Source organism: Anguilla rostrata, chromosome 5 (assembly GCF_018555375.3).
Source record: "Anguilla rostrata isolate EN2019 chromosome 5, ASM1855537v3, whole genome shotgun sequence".
Classification (NCBI taxonomy): domain Eukaryota; kingdom Metazoa; phylum Chordata; class Actinopteri; order Anguilliformes; family Anguillidae; genus Anguilla; species Anguilla rostrata.
In genome coordinates, this window is record NC_057937.1 from 15,413,015 (window position 1) to 15,436,731 (window position 23,717).

At 44.8% G+C, this 23,717-nt stretch overlaps 1 protein-coding gene across 1 annotated transcript in view; it reads left to right on the forward strand.

Moving 5' to 3' along the window:
* The window catches only part of LOC135254811 (lipopolysaccharide-responsive and beige-like anchor protein), a 208,477-nt gene that overhangs the window by 17,554 nt on the left and 167,206 nt on the right, over nucleotides 1-23,717 (forward strand). Inside the window, 10 exon segments of the mRNA XM_064335333.1 lie at nucleotides 10,821-11,052; nucleotides 13,619-13,719; nucleotides 14,103-14,198; nucleotides 15,761-15,882; nucleotides 16,847-16,973; nucleotides 17,879-17,998; nucleotides 19,776-19,922; nucleotides 20,057-20,254; nucleotides 22,558-22,691; nucleotides 22,890-22,998. Coding sequence (XP_064191403.1) covers nucleotides 10,821-11,052; nucleotides 13,619-13,719; nucleotides 14,103-14,198; nucleotides 15,761-15,882; nucleotides 16,847-16,973; nucleotides 17,879-17,998; nucleotides 19,776-19,922; nucleotides 20,057-20,254; nucleotides 22,558-22,691; nucleotides 22,890-22,998 — 1,386 coding nt within the window.

The following is a 23,717-nucleotide window of genomic DNA, read 5'->3' on the forward strand; positions in this document are numbered from 1 at the left end:
GCAAGCAAACAACAGTCAACAAACGAGATATGGGGGGAGAAAAGAAAAAAAGGGAGGAGTTGGTTTTGGGAATTTTTAATTGGATATGGAGTGAGGACAGGGTGTTGTGTGTGACAAGCATAGGGTTTAGCAGATAACATACGTAGGGAGGTGATAGACCAAGAAGGGTCTTGTAAATGAGTGTAAGCCAGTGAATGTTACGACGGGTGTGAAGGGAGGGGCAGTTGACCAGAGAGTAAAGCGTGCAGTGGTGTGTTTTGAAGGGGGCATTTGTGGCAAACCAGATAGCAGAATGGTAAAGAGTATCAAGATTGCAAAGTGTACCTTTGCATGCAGACCTGTATATCATGTCACCGTAATCGAACATGGGAAGAATAGTCATTGGTATGAGGGTGAGATTGGCAGCAGAGGTAAAAGTTAAACGATTTCTACAAAGGAACCCGAGTTTGGCCTTGACCTTAGACTGCAGCTTAGAGATGTGGTGGGAGAAGGATAGCATGCTGTCTAGCCAGATGCCCAAGTACTTATAGACTGTGACCTGATCCAGGGTAGCTCCCTCACTGGTGATGAAGTTGAGGGCTGGAGGGGGTGTGGCACCCTTCTGGCAGAACCACATAACCTTAGTCTTGGAGGTGTTAAGAGACAGTTTAAGGTTGGTAAAAGCCTGTTGGACTTGGAGGAAGCTATCCTGGAGTGTGGTTAGTACAGTGTCGGGGGAAGGACCAGTAGCATAAAGAATTGTGTCATCAGCGTATAGGTGAATGAGTGAGTTACCAGCAGCCTGAGGGATGTTATTGATGTATATGGAGAACAGTGTGGGAGCAAGTATGGAGCCTTGAGGGACACCCCTAGTGACTGGGAGAGGGTAAGAGAGAAGGTTTTCATACCTCACGCGTTGCACACGGTGAGAGAGATAGTGAGAGATAGTTGAAGATATCAGCCGTAGAGTTCTTATCTGTAACTACAAGATCATCCACTTTAAGTGACAAGGGCAGAGAAGAGGGTTTGTTCTCGAATTCTCTCACCGTTTTCCAAAATGTATTGGGGTCGGTGCCGCATAATGTAAATTGCTCCTTAAAGTAGCCAGCTTTGACCTGTCGCACAGCTTGTGTGGCCTTATTCCGGATCTGACGAAACAAAAGTCTGTCAGTGGCAGACCTGGACCTTTGAGCTGAATGGGAATGTGCTGCACTCCTACAGCTGTGGTTTGTTTGGTAATCATCTTCCAGCCAATAACACCCAGTAACACACCCCACATCAGGTGTGCCCTGCTGAGCCAGTCTTGTGCATAACTGACGGGGTGTTGCCTGTCCATTACTCCTACATGAGGAGAAACTCCTATGCAGCTGTGATTGGGTTGGTTACAACCCAATCACAGCTGGGTTGGGTTGGTGATTTTGTTTGCCAATTTAAATCAACAGCCAAAAAAACTGGTAAAATGATATGACTAACTGCTATAATTGGTCAATTAAACCAACAAGTAACAAAAAAAAACTGGCATAACCTGTTGAGCATTAGGACCAGGGTTGGCACCCGCAGGTTTGAAGCTCAGTCCCGTATGAAGTTTTTCTATTTATACATTTTTAAGCAGACCGGATGGTTAATTGCCTAGGTGCGTGGGATCAGCAAAACTGACGTGAGCTCACTCCTCGGAAGCGGCTGATGATGTAACATGTACAGCAGGGCGGTTCAGCTGGGGGCCTGGCCTAAATGCAGCCTGGACCACAGCAAAGTCTCTGATTGGCCATTAGGCTTTACGCGTAGCTACAGATCTCAGCCTTCAAATATAAGTTGCTGTCAGGTTTTTAAGATTAAGCTCCAAGACCAATTTAGCATTGTGCACAACTGGAGAGCCTTGCTGGGGTTAATAATAAAATATGAAAGTTCAAATATTTTGCTGTAGAAAAATAATTCGGTACAATAGTATTTATGTACGTCATGTAGCACATCTACTTCTTCCATGGATGTTGAAGATTACATTTGTTCTATAGCCTGCTAATGTAAAACAGGTGGGTGAAAAAGGGCAGCACAGTATCGGTTGTTGATATTGGTATCGTAAATTCAATATGATGCGTCTGCACCCCAGTACAGATGCATCAAAAATTGTGCAGATGCTGTCCGTGTCTACACCTGCACAGTGTTTGCATAGCTGTCTGGCGACAGAAGAGTACTTTGTTTTCACGCATGTGCAATACATCTCACTGTGACATCATTTTATGAATAGTACTTGGACAGATTTAGGCCCGTGTGCACACTTTTTTGAATGCAGCCTTAGGAAGGAAGTGGTAGCCGAGGAGCCGTGAGCCCGGCTGTTGTTCCCGTGAAGCTTTTGCTGCCGGAGCCACGCTGCAGTCATGGATTTAATTCCCTGTTGTCTGCGGCGGGCTCTGAATAGCACTGTTTACCCAGGCTCGGCACACCCTGCCTCAGCGAGGAGCGGCGCATATGGGACCTCGTTAAAACGATCCAATTAAGAGGACTGATGGGAATTCAAATGAGCGAAAAAGCTTTATCAGTTTCCATCAAGTCCGCCTCGGCCCGCCGTGCTACGTGCGCTGTCATAATTCGCTAGTTTCGCCCACTTATTACGCTGATATTTGACAGTTTGAGACTCAGGAAAATGATATGAGCGACAGCTAATTATTGACTTCTTGCTACTGCGCGGTAATCTGAATTGATGGAATGGGATCGGACGTTACCCTGTACTGATGGGTCCAATAAAACAAACCCCGAGGTGTCTGTTTATCTTCTGTACACACCATGCGCTGTCTTACTTTGAGGCTTTAAAATGAGATAAAAGTTATTAGAATAATCATTAGAATTTGAGAAAGAAAGTTCTGATCACATTTGACTGTGGGTGTTTTCATGTGTGCACACACCTATATGGCAAGACATTGCTGCCATTGTGAAAGTAATTTTCTGCTCAGTATCTTGTTATAACAAATATCACTTCTTATGACCAGAAACATTTTTTGCTATTACTTATATGACTTTCACATACCAACTTGAACATGCTAATGTATCTCCTTATGACAAGAAAATGATCTCATTGTCACGAGAGACTTTATTCTTGTTATAATGAGAAAACATTGGAAAAGCTATTGAAAATGATACACGGAATTTCTTCACTTGGTTTGCATACATGACAATCAAGTTTTACTTTGGCCTTGGGTTGAGGCACGGCGAGGTTCTGCTGTCTTTAAGCTCTTTAGATGATATTGTGAAAAACATGCATGCACTAAGAAGAATTCTCAGATTTCTTGTTAAAATGAGATCCTTTTCTCATTATAACAGCATACCAACATATCATTATAAGGAGAAAATGGATTTTGTTTAAACAAGAAAAGTTTCTCATTATAATGAGATACTGAGCTAAAAAAATACATACATATTTTTTTACTGTGGTGGCAATGCACTGCCTTACACATGCGTGTTTTGTTGATAGGGGGCCTTGTTCATGGTAGGCATGTTAATTGGAATTCATCACATTCTTCTCGGTTGCAGTCAGAAATCCCAAATTGATGTGCTGGAATAACAGAACACGACAGTCTGTGGACATCTTGTCATGGTGGCAGATGCGTAGAGAATGATGACAAGAGCGTTTTACTGAAGAAACCAATCTACACGTGCCTTTCAAAATAAAGCCCTTTGCGAAGATGTTTTTGCCACTTTGTCTCCATAAATCTACATGCGCCTTTCAAAATAAAGCCCTTTGCGAAGATGTTTTTGCCACTTTGTCTCCATAAATCTACATGCGCCTTTCAAAATAAAGCCCTTTGCAAAGATCCTTTTGCCACTTTTCCTCCTTAAATCTACATACGCCTTTCAAAATAAAGCCCTTTGCAAAGATCCATTTGCCACTTTTCCTCCTTAAATCTACATGTGCCTTTCAAAATAAAGCCCTTTTTGCGAAGATGCTTTTGCGACTTTTCCTCATATGCTGAAGGTATTTGAGTAACCGCTTCCAGCTCAGACTGACGCTGATCACCTCGATCACAGGAAACGATTGCGTCCCGCCCGTCAGGCAAAAATGAGGTCGGGTACAAAAATGAGACGCGGGACCCTCTAGCCTGGGGGAAAACAAGGTCACAAATTGACAAAGGGAGCGATCCCTTTCTCCATTGTTCCTCTGCGCCCCTGCCGCACTCTGTAAATTAATTCGAAGCGATCTCTCTCGCTGGCACTAATTGCTTTTTCATTAAAGCAAATAAATGGACACAGGAGCATCAGTGATGCCCACGCTGACAGGAAGTGTGTTGTTATCTGGGAGGGAGAGCCACACAGTTGAGTTGTTTTATCATTGAGTGCCAGTGATTCTGAAAAACGATGCACTTGAAAAGCACTTTTTCAGCGCTATTGTTTGAATGTATGTGTTTGCTGTGACATCGGGGCTCCTTTGAGCTGTGTTGCTGGTATGATCTGTGGTTTGCGACCTCCAAAGCTTCTTCTGGCTCTCAGCTGTGACCATGACTTCAGCAGTACGTTTAAATTTTGCCATTTATCCGGCACTTTTATCCAGAGGAAATTACACAGCTTACAGTTTTTTTTTTTTTATCATACTATATAATCCGTTTTTATGGCCGTTTTCCTGAAGCAATTCAGGTTAAGTACTGTGAGTGCGACGCTAATGCCCCCACCTGCCGTCCCTTAGATACGAACCGTGGTTCCCTACCGTCACCCTACGCCACGGAGAGCAGCTCCTCCCGTTCCACATTCGCTCGCCCATTACTAATTCACGGCGTCCCCAGGGCGTACCGGCAGGGTAGGGTTTCCTCCGCAGGATCCAGTGACGGCAGGGACGGAGCGGGGGAAGAAAGGGATGGTTTAATGTGGCGCACTGGTACAGCGTGGTGCCATTGTCTCGGAGCGGGGCCTTGTGACCGAAAGGGAACTGGTTCAGTTCCCAGATAGGGCGGCGTTGTAACCTTGAGCGAGGAATTTGAATTGCGTAAAACTGTGTGCGTACAAACATGAAAGAGGTTACAGAAGTTAATGTTTCTAAAGAGGGAGAATCTGTGGGCATTGTAGTCATTTCTGTGGGAAACCCTTACAAATGCCATACTCTCTATTGCCAGTCTGCTATTTATGCAGTGGCGTAGGTTTCGTTTGGACATTGAGGGGGAGACATTGAGCGGGGGGGTCTGGGGATCCTCCCCCAGGAAATTTTGAGCGTCAAAACACTTCATTTCCTACATTCTGGTGAATTTTAATGCACCAATTTGTGCGTTTTCTGCATCAATTTATGGTGGAAATGTCTTTATTTATGTAAAGAAAAACACAAAATTCAGGGGGACAAATGCATGTGTTTTAAATATTGAGGGGGACGTATCCCCTGCGTCCCCCCTGAAATCTACGCCTATGTATTTATGTATGGGGTATGTCCCACCAACCCATTTAATAATGCTCCTGTAAATTGCATTAGATACTGTAATGTGCGCCATGGATGTCACACCAGATAGTTTTAGTTATAATGTATCTTTGGGAATGGAAGTGATTAATTAGTTGAACACATGGTTGAGGCAGGTTTTACAAACTGTCACCCGTGCTTTGTCTCCTGAGTTTGTCACCAGCAGCTGCGGTCGGTGAATTTGATTGATGGAGAGAATTGGTTCTTACCGTTTAATTCACTGCATATACTATAGCATGCACAGAGCTGGAAGTACTGCCAGTGTTTCAGAATTGTTACAGAGCATACAAGAAGAGTTTCTTTCAAGGGCAGCTGAATGAAATGTACTTGTGGATTAAGTGCTTATAATAAATCACTGTCACCTGTTACTGGTCTGTTTAGATTTGATCAGACATGCCCTGAAACCTGTTTGTTGGATTGTTGTACTTCTTTCCCTGATGGCTTCCCAGTCAGTGGCAGTCACAAGCATACTGTAATAAAAAAGGAGATGTCTGCACTTATGAATGGAATGCCCATTTTAAACAGGTCACTCTGGACACATTTGTTTTTGTCATAATGATTTAAACATATTATATTGTAGTGAACGAAAAAGACAACCAGGCATGTTTTTATTAGAGCTAGAGCTAATGTGTTTTAATTATTCATTTTGTCATTCTCAAACAATACACTGACTTTTATTAAAAATTTATTTTGACATAATTCATCCCAAGAAACATCCATATCTCATCCAAAGGCATTATGGCAAGATGCATGTTCCACAGGCAAGGAGAGTTTTAGTAACGCAGTGATTTAACGTCACTGCTAAAATGCAAATTCTTCAGCATACTCATAATCACGCACAGATGTCCTTATTATTACCATATAGTTGTGGTAGCTGAACCTAATAACGATATGCAAGTAATATTATTACAAAGGAAAATTATATTTAAATAAGCCCAATTTATGTGCTGAATATCAATGTGATTAGTAACACTGTGACGTATATGCTATAATTGATTGCATCTGCCGTCTGAAAATTTACAGATTGCAGATTTTTATATTAAATGGATAACAGAAAATGATTAAAATGACAAATTCCTTTTGTGATTAAGCTGATAATTCAATTGCTTGAGCGTACGCTGGCCCAGAACGAACTGGAAATAGCCGTGCCACTCTTAATTGCGAGAAATAATAAGGGTTTCACTGAAGAGGCAAATATTCAAAAAGAGTGTTACATTAATGATCGCGATGGAATAATTATAGTCAATTTATTCAGCTAATTAACTCGTGAAGGTGTGAAGATGGCTCATATTATGAATATCATTGCTTCCGATCTCCAAATTGGCCTTGTTTTAGTGCCGCGAAGTCTCACAGCATATTGTCGTACAGTGCTGTGAAAAGGTATCTGCCCCCTCCTGATTTCCTGAGTGGTTGTAGATCTTTAGACAGAATGTAATATTAGACAAGGGGAACCTGAGAAAACACATTTTTAAAATTATTTAATTTATTTAATGGAAAAAAGTTATCAAACACCCATATCACCCATGTGAAAATGTAATTGCCGCCTTAAACTTAATAACTGGTTTCACCACTTCAGCAGCAAAAAAACTGCAACCAAACCCTTCCTATAATTTGATATCAGTCTATCACATCGCTGTGGAGAAATTTTAGCCCAGAACTGCTCTTTGCAGACCTGCCATAATTCAGACATATTGCTGGGTCTTCAAGCGTGAAGTGCTTGTTTCAGCTCTTGCCACAGCATCTCTGTTAGATTCAAGTCAGGACTTTGACTAGGCCACTCAAAAACCTTCATTTTGTTTCTTTTCAGCCAATCAGATGTGGACTTGCGTTTTGCGTCTTGTGTTTTAGATCATTGTCTTGCTGCATAAACCAGTTAAGCTTCAACTTCAGCTCACGGACAAATGTGTGATATGGGTGTTTGATAACTTTACATTAAATAAATCATATTATTTTAAAAATTGTAATTACCCAGTCCCCATTTGTCTACTATTACATTTTGTCTAAAGATGTAAAACCCTTCAGTGTGACAAATATGCAATAATGGATTAAATCAGGAAAGGGGCAAATACTTTTTCACAGCACTGTATGTAAATCAGGCAGAGTTATTCCTATTGCACCTGAGAAGAAAATACACAAATTCAGTTTCCTGTGATCTGCTGTGCAGTGAGGCTTTTCTCCATGGATAGAGTGCAACCCCAGTTCTGTCTGTGCTTTCCACATGCACAAACCTATTCACACACACACACACACACAGAGTCTGTGTCTATTCCTGCTGCTTGTGCAATATAAATGACCTTGCGATGCCTTTATTCAGAATTCTTGAAAAGCATCCAAAAAAAAGCTGAACAAGGTTGGATACCAAACAGCAGCGAAGAGGGGTTTCACCTTGAAATCCTCGGGAGTCCTGATTGGTAGTTGCCCGGTGAATAAAAGCATGGTTTGCTGAGGGGAGAGAGGGGGACGGTGAGCTGGACGAACGGCGATCCTGGCCTGGCGTTCGGTATTTACCAGCGCTACCGGGCCTTCACGGGCACCGCCCCGACTGCGGGGCCGCCGTTTCGGAGAGGCCTGTCATCCTCGAGTGACTCTGGAGCGCCCCCCCCCGTGACCGTGACGTATCTGCGGCCGGTTCCGCGGCGTCGGGGCCCGTAAATCAGCCGAACCCGCGGCCCCGGCAGCGCCGCGACTTCCATTAGCGCTCCCCGCCGCGGTCCGCGTGTTCCGGCCCCCCTGTTTTGATGACATCATCAAGCGTGCACCCGGTGTGCAAATTTGCATAAGCTTGACATGGCATTTGCTTATGCCCTCTCCACGTCAAACAGTCAGTCCTAAGAAAATTGATGAAAGCAGGCTGTTGGGGCCACTACACATCTAGTCGGCTGAAGGCTACTAGACTGCCGTCTCTGGAAATCTGGCAGGTCTGCCAGTCTTCAGTTCTGCAAGTCGAATCTTGTTTGGACATCGGCGAAGAACCTGCTGACGCTCTGCAGTTAGATAACCGGAAGGCTCAGGCAGCAAATGTCACAATTCGTTATCCAGAAATCCTGATCTGATGTTTTGTAGAAATCAGCAAAAGCAAATTTGCCGGGGCTTAGGCATGAACACTCGTATGGAAATGCACAGTCGTTTATGTTATGTTATGTTAATTTTTATAAATGAAGCCCTATTTTAAACAAAACCAATTCTAGATATTTTAAATTAAATAGGATTCCTTGCACAAAAAAACAGCATAATTATTATTTTTCTCTCGCTAATTATAGCCATTACATTTGTTTGTGGAGTGTGGAGATCTCGTTATGGGGGAAAAGAAAGAAAAAAAAACTTTTTCTAGAACTTTCTTAACGACCTAGTTCTGTGAAAATGAGAGAAGAATGCCGTTCTTCCACTGCCTCCCACACTATTTAGCTCTTCTAACACAGACTGTCTACAGATTACGGAAAGGACACCTCAGGCCACTGTCTGGCCAGTGTCCCCTTCTGCATATTGTGCAGAGGGAAAACCATGTTGATTCGTCTGGAAGAATGCACAGGGGTGAACTTGGTGCCAAAAATTGGCTAGATTTGCTGAAGCCTTTACTGTTCTCCTGTTGTGTAGTCTGCGTGTGCCAAGAGCTGCTGCTCCTTGTGTATGTACACGCACATGGGGATGGATTTATCTTGTATTGTTAAACCAGGGTTTGCTCACTGGTGCTTTTTAAAGTCCGCTTTAATTAATTCTAATGGGGCAGCTTGCCAACTGATGGGACCGGATTCATTCAGGACCACTGGGCAGTGTGGTTCACAGTCTGTGTAATGGCAGTCACTGATTTGTCCTTCTCGGTTTTAAAAAGTTACTGCCTCAGAGTGCAGTTTCTTGGACCCCTTATGCTAATCCATAATGTTGATGCAGAGATGGCTTAACGATGAACACTTAATGATTGGGCTTGATTTTCAGCACGTATTTTCTATTCTTTCACATCCTCACCTCTAAACTCATCCCCCTCTGGCAACCATTTCATGGGGACCGAGAGCTTACACAGAACAAAAAAGGGGGGAAATTTATGAACATACATTAAGAAAGAATATAGGCTACTGTTTGAGGCTGTGGGCATATTCAGGATAGGAGTGAGTTATGTTGCAAGGTGTGGGCTGTAGAATGCCTCCCATTTCAGTGTGTTATAGCTCCACATTTCACATCATAGCTGTAGCCACTGTCCCTGGGTGAGTGATGGTACAGTGACATATGAGATCTACAGTGGGCTGTCTGTCACTGACTGAACCAATCAAAATGATTTACCTTGTGAGAAAAAGTCAATGATTGGTCCGTATCAATGAGCATTGCAGCAGAAAATACTCGTGTTGCCCATTTTAGTTTTGTGAAGACTGAATGTTACATCGCTGCTAAGGATTATAGTCAAGAATGTTGTTCTATTGGTGCTTAATGAGAGGGCTGAGAGTTGGAGCAATGTGTGAAATGTTTTTGTGAAAACACTATTAGTAGAAAGGGCAATTTGCTGCTCTGTCTCAGACAGAGAGGCAAATGGCTTTTTATGATTTCACTTTTATCACTTCATCAGTTACTCTCTGAAAATATCTACTTGCACTGTATTATAATTAACATGCTTTAAAAGAATAATATTTTCAAGAAAATGAGAACGATGAGAATCATTTATGACTAATGATCAATAGTAACTAAAGACTAGTGTAAAGCAGCCAAAGTAGGCTACTTAGTGTCTTCAGGTCAGCATGGTTTATGAGTGTCCAGAGCCTTACTCATTCTTAATGTTCCATTTTATCTAGTACTGTCTGTCAGTGTTAAGCTCTTTCTGAAGAGGGTTCTTTGAAGACTAGAGTGGTAGAGAGCAACACTATACTGTACAGTCATGTGCAAAAGTGAAAGAACAGTGAAAGTGTATGGGTGTATAGCAGACTCATTATTTACATTCTATATATCCTTTGTATTCTTGAAGCATATTTCTATAATCCAGACAAGGTTTTTTTGTTTTGTTTTTTGTCCATTTGGAGTTACTCAAAAGGTTAAACACTCTTCCACTTTCGTTCTGTAATCTGATCATTATTTCCTAACAGTTTAGGGAAGTATTTAAATTCATTTTCATGGGTCACTAAATCAAATCTAGCTGTACGATTTGGTCAATTAAGCTGAAATTAAATCTAAATCGAAACAAAAACTCCCACACTGTGTTTCTTGCAAGTTTCACTTGTACACTTTGGTGCATTGAAAAGCGCTAATTCTTTGATTTGTGGACCTTCATCAGAGCATTTTTGTTAACTGAAAAATCCACATAGGACGTAATGGGCATTTTAGCATTTTTAAGTTCACAAACTGAATTTAATTTCCTTAACTGACTGAAATGGAAATGGGTGGCCCCAGTTCTGACCCTGCATGTTTGTTTTTACCTCCCTGTCACGTGCAGCTGGTGGGTGGTCAGTTCGACCTGGAGCTCAACTTCGTCGTCCAGCAGGCGGAGAGCGTCACCTGCATGGTGGAGCTTCTGGACAAGTGCGAGCCCACCTGCCAGGCGGAGGTGTGGAGCATCTTCAGCGCCATCCTCAGGAAGAGCCTACGCAACCTGCAGGCCTGCACGGAGGCGGGCCTGATCGAGCAGCTCCTGACCCGCCTCCACAGGGCCGACTGCGTGATCGCAGGTGAGGCCCCACCCCCAAACCCCTCACCCCCTGAGAACAGGAGCTTATTTAATAGGCCGAAAGCTGACAGTGTTACATTTCAGGCATTCCATATATTCAACAAGTTCACTCGGCTGCGTTCTGCAACAGTCCTTGGGGGATGTATTGTGTGTGATGTCGGAGACAGAATGTTGGCACCGCTCAGTTGGTGGTTGGGTAACATGCTACAACATGCGGTAACGTGGGCTGTTCGGCTGGTGACTGCTGATTTGAGCCCCTGGTGGGCATACAGGGATGCTGATTTGTATTTGGAGAGGTGAAGTTGGGTCAAGAACTTTGGGCCCTTGAGCAAGTCCCATAAACCAATAAATTGCTCCAGGGACTTTAGTCCTGTTCTCTCTCTCTGACTCCCCACTCGCAACTGTTCTCTCTGGCCTCTTTCCCAGGGTATCCTTGAAAAAAAGAGAAACATGTTCTCAATGGACCTTCCCTGCTTAAATGAAGGATTAAAAGCTAAAGTGTGTCATTGTGCACTTATAAAAGCCACAGCACACTACACACGGTCACACCACCAGGGGCCGTGCCTGTGACGGACGTTCTGCACCCGGGAGTTCACTCCAGCCACGTTTCCGCCGTTAGATTTTTAAAAGCCTTCATGTAAATGCTATTGTGGTCTTGGTGCTGCCTCCTTACCACCACTCTCCCAGGGGAGGGCACAGACCATCGACGTAACCGCTGCTCAGCATAGTCACAAACCTGTCAGAGCAACCGGCTGATCCACCGCAAGTCATTATTGGCTTGAGTCCAAGATGCGCGCTACATCAAGGGCGTAGTTGCAGAATAACAAGAAAGGCACTCGCATTGGCTGCCTGTCAATGCATATCACTGGGCAACCAAGCATCTTGCAGCCTTTCGACTTTGCATTTTACCAGCTGTACATTCAGGAGACATTTAGTGGTGACTTACTGAATGTGCATTTAGCATTGCTGAAAAATGGCCAGTATAGCTAGAGATAAGTAAAGCTACAGTCGTGTCAGTGCCATTGCAGAGATGCATGTCACAAGACCTGCAAAAAGCCATGAAAGAGAACGATTGGGTTTGCTTTACTGTAAAAGGATGTTTCATTATGAGCATGGAATTGGTTCTCAGGAAAATCTAAAGATAGACATAGTACTGTGAGGTTGCTGTTCTTTTCCAAGATTGTGTTATTTGCTCTTTGAATCATTCACACTCTCCTTTTGCTGGCTACTGAAGGACCAGACTGAAAATGGGACAGTTTTGTCTCAGCATGTTCTGAAAGGTTGCGTCATGTGAGAGGTATTGCCTGGAGTCCTGTGGGATGCACATCCTTCATTTGCTGAAATGAAACATTTTTCACGACCGGATCAGCCAAAAACCTGTTATCGGGGGCCTCGTGTTTCATGCTCCATTGGCACAGCTTTGTATCTGAATTTACTGCTAGGGAGTAGCAAACACCCCAATGACTGACCCGGGATCAGTTTCAGATTTCTTCACAAAATGTTTTGATGTAGATTAGGGCAGGGTAGGCTTATCCTGAATAATTTGTTAAGAGCAACTGCTTCCAGAGCTGTAAACTGGGCCAGCTACGACTGTAAAATATGAATGATATTTCTTTCTCCACAGGAATGAAGTGTGTGTGTGTGTTTGTTCCCACAGGGCGTTGTGATGCATCTAGTGCAGTACACAGTAAGCTGAGGAGCTTGTCAGCTTGCTGCTTCTTGCTTTTCATCTGCTGCTGGCTAGCCCTTGTAGCAAAAAAGGAAGCTAATGCTACATCTTCCCCTGACAGTACAGAGCCTCTCCTGACCCCATACTGTGCCTCACTGTGATGGCACATGGCAACTGGGAATCTCATGACCTCGGGCTAAATCTGTCGGGGGTCTCGTAACAGTAATGGGCCCAAGAGGTTAGACAGTCAGGGTCGGCCCCCTGCCTGATGTCTGCCATCCACCGCCTTGTGGCTTAGTCCAGTAATGACGAAGTCAAGGGGAGCTCACCCTATGATGACAGCAACGTGCTGGTAGTGCACCGCAGGAGGCCCTCCGACAGACCGGAGCTCCGGCAGCACTCCTGGTGCTGTGGGGGTTGCTCACTGTACCGCGGGTCCCCCCGTAGCATCAGAATGAGCCCCCTCACAGTGGAGAAGTGCTGGAGCGACATGGGCACTCCCCACAACTTCCCGCGCCAGTCTCCATTTCTTCATACATGCCTCAGAATACATTGCCCTGTCTGCAATAGGAACTATCCGACTATAGGAGAACTCTAAAAGTGGAAGTCATTATTGGACACAATGGAGTACACTAGGCAAAGAAAAGTGTATTTTCCTGCCCAAACAACAGCCACACAGTTACTCCAAACAGGACAAGCGCTGAACTGAACTGTATCTGTCTCTGTTGTCTGAGTATAATGGTATCTTTATCTTTCTGTCCTCTGATATTCAGTGCTGTTCTTCCCACAATTCAGAAATGAATAATAAGCTGTGACTGACCTTTTGGAGGGGTTTCCAGTATGTGCAGTAGCCCCGTGGTATGACCTTTGACCTCTCTCCCTATCCTGTGGGTTACAGATCTGATGGTGGACATGCTGGGAGCCCTGGCCAGCTACAGCATCAGTCCGCACGAGCTGAAGCTGTTTTTCAGCAAACTGCAGGGAGAGGAGGGAAAATGGGTACGTTTGTCCTCCTGCTCAGTCTGTCTGTGTGTAAACTGCCTTAAGAAATATGCCAGCAAGACTTGGGAATTTGACAACAACAGCAGTTTCCACTGTCAGTGTTAGCTGTGTTTTAATGCCCGTCTTGGATTACTTTTTGATGACTCGGACACAGAATATCATCTCCATCCTATAATGTAGAAGGAGATTCATAATTTTTTTGCAAAATGCGATGTGAAATGTTATAAATGAATCCAGGTTTTTGCTTTGTATGTACAGTGAGCTCAAGAACTGTTTATTTGTGCCCTATTTTTGCGGGTGATAATATTTTGGTTGGGGAATTTTCTCTGTGTGTATGTGTCTGTGTGTGGTGACATGGCCGCTCTCTGTCTGTCCTGCAGCCTCCACATGCTGTGAAGCTGCTCTCGGTGTTGAACTGTATAGCTCACAGAAACGGACCAGACGCCTTCTTCAGCTTCCCTGGGAAGAGTGCTGCGGTGAGTATGCACAGACGTGCACACACACACACACACACACACACACGCAGACGCACAGACACTCGGGCATACAGACACACAGACGCACGCACGCACGCACACACTGCTTACTTGGATGGGTTGATGACCCACTACTCAGCACTGTTGTCAGCTTTACTCAGTCTATACGCACTGAACTGATCCAGCCAGGCCTGGCCAGCACTAGGTCATGTAGCAGGTACCTTCATCCACAGTCTTACAGCAAGGCGCTATCTTAGCCAGACTCACTACATCGCTACCATTTTTTATAAGATTTCTGTCCTTCCTTACTCCATTTAGGTCATTTCTCTGTCATGGTAACCGTATTAATGAAGTTATTTTTGTGATCAGACAGTAATAGATTGTAGACATTACCTGGAGCAGTCTAGACAGCACGTTGCCATTAAAGAGATTCACAGGATAGCTTGTTATTAACAGACTGTGCTCTCTCTCTCAGTATATTTTCCTATCTGATCTCATTAATGAGAGAAGTCTTGTCGCACGTCTCCCTATTATTGTAGACATTATTTCCAGAAAAAAACCCAGTGTTGTCTTGCTTTTCCACGAACAAGGATGTAGTGCAGGGAGCAACAGTTTTTGCAGGCTCGAGTCAGGTTTTAATTCTCAAATTCCCTGTGCACCATTTGGGTGAGCGATTGTTAGCTTGAGATGTCAACACAAGCCTGGTACAGCTGGTACGTGACTACGCTGTAGCTGCAGGGAAAAACAACCGAGACTTGAGAATTGGATCTCTCTGCCCAATGCACAGAGAAGGACTGTGAAGACAGACTCAACTGCTCCTATTTTATTTAGAGACTGACTTGATTGCTTCTGTCTGATTGAGAGAATGATTAAATTACTTCCGCCTGACTGAGAGGACCGCTCGACTGCTCGTGTCTGGAAGAAACGGACTCGGCGGATCCTGTGTGATGCACACTGTTTCAGCTTGAAAGAGAGATGTGGATTTGACTACAGCTGTTTGATGGGGAGATTTTTTTTGTGGGGGAATGACATGGATGAGGACTTTGAGAACCGAGATTCCGTTTTGCCCTATGGTGTACTGAGAAGAAAAACCGGATCAAGGAAACCCTACATGATCTGAAAGTCTTTTCTTCATATCCTTGGACACAAAAGTTGGGCCCTTGCTCATCCATGTAATTTATGAGCCTGATTTATGAGGGTCATAAAAGCCTGTCCGATTTGGCTCAAAGTGCTGTTGCATGTAATTCCAGTGTGAATACCACATAGCACATCATAAAGAAATAGCTATTGAAGGTCTTTTAATTCAGATATAACCGTTTAAGGTTTAAGAAATATGTGGTTAGAATGTTCTTAACTGAACATTTAAATTCTGATGCAGCGATACCTACTAGTAATCGAAAGGAATGGAGTTCTAGAACACTGACTTGGAATTTTGAAAAAAAGCTTTTACTCTTCAAAGGGTTAAGTAGATAGGGATTGTAATGTATGGACCCATAGGCTGGTGTACGCTTTTTAGGGGAAAAGGTTAGCCGTGCACCTGATACTGTGTCTGCGTTCCCCAGGCTATAGCTCTACCTCCCATTGCAAAGTGGCCCTACCTGAACGGATTCACCTTCCAAACCTGGATGCGCTTGGACCCGCTCAACACAATGAATCTGGAGAATGACAAGCCTTACCTGTACTGGTGAGTGGTGGAGGGGAGGGCGGGCCCCACACTGTCACCTGCACATGCTCACAAGTGCTCTTTTCACTGCTCTGCTATATAGCGGTATGATTATACTGTGGCTGTCACAGATTTTGTCTGTTAGCTTGTTGTTCGTACTTATCAGGGTGGTGTAAGTGTACCACTGTGTGTATTGCCCACGTCCCATCTTAAAACCCAGAAGCTTGTGTGCTTTACCAGTGCTCTGCATTACTGAGTAGAGGCTCAGCTCCTAATTGTTTTAACTCAAAATGCCCTGAAACCGCGGAATTTATTTGGGTTTCCACTGGTAAAATTTGGTTAGCGCCATTTCTAAACATGCGTCTTACATGCATCTTAAGAGTTAAATTATTTTGCATTATAAAGTATTTGAACCAAGTCTGGGTGGGGGTGGTGCCTGAGATGAATCAACAGCTAGACCTCTGGGGCTAGACCTTGGGCAGAATGTTCTGGTAACTCTCACTGTAACTCTGTGCAAGTCACTGAGCCTGGGACTGCTGTGGTTGTAACAGAAATAAAAATGGTGAAGACATAATAAATGAGGCTCCGCTGTGCCGTGCGGAAAGCACGCCGGGGCTGCCACATCCATCTCACCCCCCTCTCTCCGAGGGCCTGGAAACCAGGGTCTTCGCTGGCCTATTTTCATCCCTTAATTAATTCCTGTCACAAATCTCATTTATGCAAAGGAGGTTGTTTAGGTTTTAAAAGAATTGCAGCCGCGCGGCTGATAAGGCGTCATAAAATTTCACCGCGGCACTGACTGCAACCTTTTAAAACGAGATTACTTCAGTAAATTACAGGTGTGGTCGCCGGCGAGATGCAAATTCGTTTCGCGCTGGTCGTCGCCCGCTTCCTTCCCCGCGGCCCGTCTCGCCGCTCGCCAGCTGCCGCGGATCGGCCTTTGTCCGTCCAGCGGAAACGGAGCTGCTGTGCTCCTCTCTTTCAGCTTTCGCACCAGCAAAGGCCTGGGCTACTCGGCCCACTTCGTGGCCGGCTGTTTGACCGTGACCGCGGTGAAGTCCAAGGGGAAGGGGATCCAGCACTGTGTGAAGTACGACTTCAAACCGCAGAAGGTAGGCGACACTGTGGGGACACTAGCGACGCTGTGGGGACACTAGAGACGCTGTGGGGTCACTAGAGACATTGTGGACACTAGAGAGGTTGTGTGGACACTAGAGACGCTGTGGGGAAACACGAGACGCTGTGGGGTCACTAGAGACATTGTGGGGACACTAGAGACATTGTAGGGACACTATAGACACTGTGGGGACACTAGAGACATTGTAGGGACACTATAGACACTGTGGGGACAATAGAGACGCTGTGGGGACACTAGAGACGCTGTGAGGACATTTTATACACTGAAGGGGCATTTGAGACACTGCAGGGACAGTAGAGAAACTGTGGGACAGTAGAGACACTGTGCAGATGCTTTCAGGATTATACCAATCTGTCCTGCCCTCTTGGGGACTGATGCAGGATTGAGCCTGTGCTTGTAGGGAATATCTGCTGAATCCAATCTGCCCAGGGATGGTGGGGGGTGGGCTGGGTAATGGTGCAAATAGCCAACTCAGGTTTACCATTTACTCCCTTACTGTTTGGAAGCAGTCCCCAGGAGGGACAGGGCCACCTCATTTCATGGCATCTGGATCTGTTCTTATCTGCCACTCCACTCACTGCCTGGGAACATTTCTCCCAAAGGGCCTGTAATTGCAATATATATCCTCCCAGTAGGCCTCCAGACCGCTGATAGCAGAGCTGGTGGGAGAGTAGCCCAGGGCTTTGGATTGTATTTCTCCACCTTGGGGAGTACAGCTCAGTGGAGGAGTTTAGATATGTGGTTCCACAAGAACTGCTTCTCTGACTTCCATTACCACTTCCTGTTTGGCCTGCATTGGCACTGGTTGTCTGTTGAATGTAACTGGATAAACGTGTGTGGTAGTTCTTTCCAGTTGTTTTACATATTTGTGTTTCTCAGTGGTACATGGTGACCTTAGTGCACGTCTACCATCGCTGGAAGAACAGTGAAATCTGGTGCTATGTCAACGGGGAACTGGCGTCATGTGAGGACGTAAACTGGTCGGTCAGCACCAATGACGTAAGTATCAGATTTTGATTCACCTTTGCTTAATACTTATTGAAGTTAAGTTGCAGTGCCTGGATGCCAAATGGTGTTTCCCACCGCATAAACAAAATCATCCGTCCATATATTGCTCAACTTTCTTATAGAGGAAACAATTATACAATTTCAATGTTTTTTTACAGATTTCAACTTTAATCTGACCTTTTATTTGGGCATAAATGTTTTTTTGGAGTGATGAATCGGAAGCTAAGAGAGAGGCTTTGTGGAGCAGCAGGATAGGCTAAACCTGAGGTTACACAGTAGAGTGTATAATGTTCATTAGACAGAGGAAATAAGTGCAGACTGATCTGTTAACTCATAATAAGTGAAAATAAAGAAAGTATCGCTCTCCTCACACCAATTTAACTTAATTCGAAATAGAACAAAACAATACATATGCAGAAGCTGCACTGTGATCAGGGGACAGAGTTATTGTGGAGTGGCTTTTGCTATTTTCCGGAAAGATGCATTGCATGCATGCCAGAGGGAGTGTGCAACTTTTATTTTCTCCTTCGTCGGTTGAATGTTAACGACATGGCATGATTCATAAGGGCCTTGCCTTTGTCATTGCAAAAGGCAAACAAACAAAAAAAAAAAAGCTAGAAAAACCTGCACATGTCTCTTGTCCTCTCTTGTTGCCGTTCGCCTGTCCTCCTGACGCGACCACGCTGGATCTGAGCCGTAATGAAGGCTGGCTCGCGAGCCGCGCGTAGTTTCCTGTGAAGTGATAAGAGTTTAATGAGGATCATTTATATTGCCGGAGAGATGGCAGGTGTTTGAAAACACCCCGAGGTGCCGTGCGTGATAGACATTCGCTTCTGCATAATGGCTGAAGTGGCTCAGAAGTGGGGGGGGGGAGGCTGGAATGGTGGTGGAAAGGAACAATGTTTGATAACATACCGCTGTGATATTTATGTTGATATTTTTGCCTTTTTTATGCGATTGTTGCTACTGTGGAAAATATGATTGGCAGCTTACACAACAATGAAGACAGCCTTTGTGCTGTAATGCCCTGTTAAATGGAGCGTAACAAGATGAAAGGCCACACACACACTGCGTGAGGTTGTAGGCTTCAGGGGAGTTTGACGTGCAAAGAAATGAGTAAAGCAGCGCACGCCTATACACCGCAACTTTGAACTGACTTCGCGCTCGTCTTTCGCGTGTTGTGAGTGACTCAAACCCTCTCTCACTGTTAATAACTGTTATGGAGCATTATTTTGTTCTGTTTCATTATTTGATTCACAATTCTTGTTGTCTAGGTTTTCCTGTTGGTTGTGTTTTCTCTTGTTGCTGTCCCTGCCTTGACTTTGTTTGCCTTGAACTTCTATGATCCTGTATCGTGCAAAACATCCTTGGGATATGGAAAGGCACTCTATCAATATTAAATATATTGCCTGATTCACCCTGACAAAACTTCACAGCCAAAATGTTGGTGCAATAAATTCAATGCTGCAATGCGCATTAGAGAGACGTGTGCGGTTTTCTTAATTTATGACAGAACATTATAATTCTGCAAGGACCATAATCCCGTTCAAGAATAAGTGGTCTGCTTCTTCATAGAAGTGGTTTTATGTTCGCTGAAACATCTCCTTTCAGTTATACCAGTTCGTCTCACGTGAGAATGAAAATGTCCACGTGCTGCTCAGTAATGGTGCATATGCTAGTGAGGTGTAACCTGTAGCTGAATTCTGCTGGTCCAACGGTAACGCCGCTATCCCTGTTTGCAACTGTCGCTGTCCCCTTCGTCACGCAGACGTTCGACAAGTGCTTCCTGGGCTCATCGGAGACGGCGGATTCCAGCCGTGTCTTCTCTGGCCAGATGGGGGCGGTGTACGTGTTCAGCGACTCCCTCAATGCCGCTCAGGTCCTGGGAATCTACCAGCTGGGCCCTTCGTACAAGGTTTGTTACCCCCCTGAGAATCAGGGGTCATCTGATGCACCTCTTGTGGACAAGCGTACATCTACTTCTTATCCAAGTGACTAACATGGACCTTTGGCCCCCTCCCCTCCCCCCCACCCCCCCCCCATCCACAGGGCACGTTCAATCACAGCGCCGAGAGTGACCTGATGTTGGCCGAGCACCACAAGATGGTCCTGTATGACGGCAAGCTCCTCAACTCCATCGCCTTCGCCTACAACCCCCGGGCCACCGACGCCCAGCTGTGCCTGGACTCCTCCTGCAGAGGCAGCCCCTCCATCTTCGTGCACTCGCCGCATGCCCTTATGCTGCAGGTACGAGGCTCGCCCCTCCTAGGGCTGGGCCATATGCCCTAACGATAACTGTCAAATATTTTTGAGTGCAATAACCATCATAGCCAGCGTGGGGTGTGTTGTCTTTCTTTCAGTCTTTTTTCTTTAATTATACCTCATGAGGTAGTAAACATCCAAATGAACAAACATCCATGAAATGCTTCCGGGGGAAAAAAGCATTACCACTGGTATCTATTGAATGTTGAATAAGCAGCCAATCAGCAGCAAGATTATACAGCTTCCTTGTGATTGGCCTGCTGCTGATTGGCTGTCTTATCCACACCCAGTAGATATCACTGGTGATGTTTTTTTTCCCCCTAAATCATTTCACACAGCCTCTGAAATTTTAATGTTTACTACCCCATCAGGAATGAAGAAAAGAAAAGATGAAGGAAAGCTGGTTAAAGTAGAGACAAAAGAAAGCTGAAAGCCGATTGGCGGGCAATGATTGTTATTACCTACGATAATCGTCCGATTTAGCCCTAGACCCTCACTCTTGCCCAGAGTACCTCTGATTCCGGTTCTCGCAGCCTGGGGCAGCTCAAACTGCCCAGTCCGGTGACACGTCTCATTAAGTAAATGTTTAATTAAGACCGAAGATCAAAAGAAGACCCACTGCACCTGTGTCATGTGCTTTATTTCCACTCTGACAGATAATTAGGTTCACTGTGAGCGGTGTTCTTAAATGAACTTGCGGAGCCAAACTGCTGTGCAAGCTGCATAGTGATTCACTGCACTGTGAGCCTGAGGTATTTAGCGTTTGAAGGTAGAATACATTATTTTATTGGAGAATATCTGCAGGGAGTGCACAATCTGGATTTAATGCGCATTAAGAAAACCTTTCCATAAAATATATTTTCCATAAAATAATTTCTTTTTTGTAGCGAATGAACATAAACCAAATGATGTTACAGCCGAATGATGTTTGTGGTTTTTCCGAATACACACACACACACACACGCACGCAGGCAGAGAACTCGCATATACATGCACATGTGCACACTCGCATACGAACACAGACAGAGAGACAGACACACACTTACACACCAGGCACAGAACTCGCTTACCTATGCACATGTGCACACTCGCATACAAACAGACAAACAGACAGACGCAGACACACGCACACAGACACATACACACATGCGTGCGTGCACACACATACAGAGCGGTCTGTAATCATAATTTGACTGAACTCTTTAACCTTTGGAAAGGTTTCATTCATATCGCGGTGAGGTTACAGCTCATCCCGATCAGTTTTGATGAATCACTTCGTTTACGGGCAGGAAGTGAGCAGTGACCCTGTTAGTGGGTTGAGTGTGACATCTTGACTCTGTGTGTGATTTTCCGCTCCAGCTGCGGATGCGTGGAGGGTCGCGCGGCGGTCTGCGGCGGCGTTTCTCCCAGTCGCAGGGCGCAGTGGCGCAGCACACTTAGTGCTGCAGCCTCGCCTGCAGGAGCCACGGGCTAATTAAAGTCACATTAACACCTCAGGATGCTCCTCCTGTCACTGTGAATGATGGAACTGCAGCAGCCTATTTAGAGCAGTGCGGCCTCAGAGCAGAGCCGCTTCTTACACAAAGAATATGTTCTCAGAGCTGAGTCACTTATTGTACTGTATGTAGGATGGATTCACTGAGCAGAGTCGCTTATTGTACTGTATGTAGAATGGATTCACTGAGCAGAGTCGCTTATTGTACTGTATGTAAGATAGATTCACTGAGCAGAGTCACTTGCTGTTCGTCTGATAGATTCACTGATCAGGGTCACTTGTTATATGAAGGATCGATTCACTGAGCAGGGTCACTTACTGTACGTTGGATAGATTCAGTGAGCAGGGTCTCTTACCTTACATAGGACAGATTCACTGAGCCGAGTCACTTACTGTAAGTTGGATAGATTCAGTGAGCAGGGTCACTTACTATACAAAGGATCGATTCACTGAGCAGAATCACTTATGGTACATAGGATAGATTCACTGAGAAGTGTCACTTACTATACATAGGATAGATTCACTGAACAGAGTCTCTTACCTTACATAGGACAGATTCACTGAGCCAAGTCACTTACTATACCTGTACAGAGGATAGATTCAATGAGCAGAGTCACTGCACGCTCTCTAGACCCGTGCACACAAGATTCGCTCAGCAGTGCCACTTACGTGTTGTAGACCTACCGAGCAGAGTCACTTACATTGTGTGTATGTGTGTGTATGTGCGTACGTGTGTGTGTGCGCATGTCTGTGTGTGGAGCTCTAGTGAAACCCCCTCTGTCTTCCTCCGCAGGACGTGAGAGCCGTGCTCGCGCCCTCCGTACAGAGCGCCATTCACTCCATCGGCGGAGTCCAGGCCCTCTTCCCCCTCTTCGGCCAGCTCGACTATCCCCAGCACACCACTGACCAGCTGGACACCTCCATCTGGTGCGCACTGGGGTCTTCTGTTCTGGTGCTTTTCTGTTCTGAAACATTCAGAGAGCAGATTGTTTACACTCGTACTCATGGCATCAGACATACTGTAGTATTAACCAACTCATGGGATTCCGAAGAGCTGAATGAAGAAGTGAATGAACTGCCCTGGGTTTGCTGCTGAATTGTTTGACTGTTTTTTTTCTCCCTCAGCCACACGCTGCTGTCATTTTTGATGGAACTGCTGAAGAACTCTGTGGCTATGCAAGAGCAGCTCCTAGCCTCCAAGGGCTTTCTGGTTATAGGATACTCTCTAGAAAAGGTGAGGGGTATCTGCTTACAGAATTTGTCCCATAGGGGGAGACAGAGTCACAACTATTTAACTGGTTGAACAGAGGAGGTGTAATAGTGTAATAGAATGCAACAAACTACATGTATAAAAAATGAGAATCAGAGCCATTGACTGTAAGCAACAATCAGGCAGCTGGGGCAGTGTTTCTTAACCTGAATTCCCTTAGTAAATATTTGGCTGTACAAATAATGTTCAAAAATGTGTGCTGTGTCAGTCACACTGGATTGGGGCTTCTGGTACAAACACAGATGACAGTTTTCACTGCTGTGGATTGGCCATTTTCTCAGAAATAATTTTGAAGTGCTCCACTTAATCTCAGTTTAAAGGATGCTACATGTTCTTTGTGGTTTTTCAAATTACGTCTTCCAGTATTTACAGTAAGCATTTAGCAAATACTCACATCCAAATGGACTTAAAGAGCTTATACTCTTTTTAGATACAATCCATTGATACAACTGAATATTTACTGAAGTTAAATTTCAGTTAAGTACCTTACCGAGGGTTATGATGGCAGTGCTCTTCCTGGGAATTGAACCGAAAACCTTGAGGTTGCTTTGTTAGTTGTTCTTTGAAGTTTTTAACTATTTCTACACTGTCTCGTGACACTGATACCTGCTGCTATAACGCACAATAATTTAGTTGTGGCGTTTGTCCTTTCTGTGTAAAGGCCCGGAAAAACAAGGTGATCA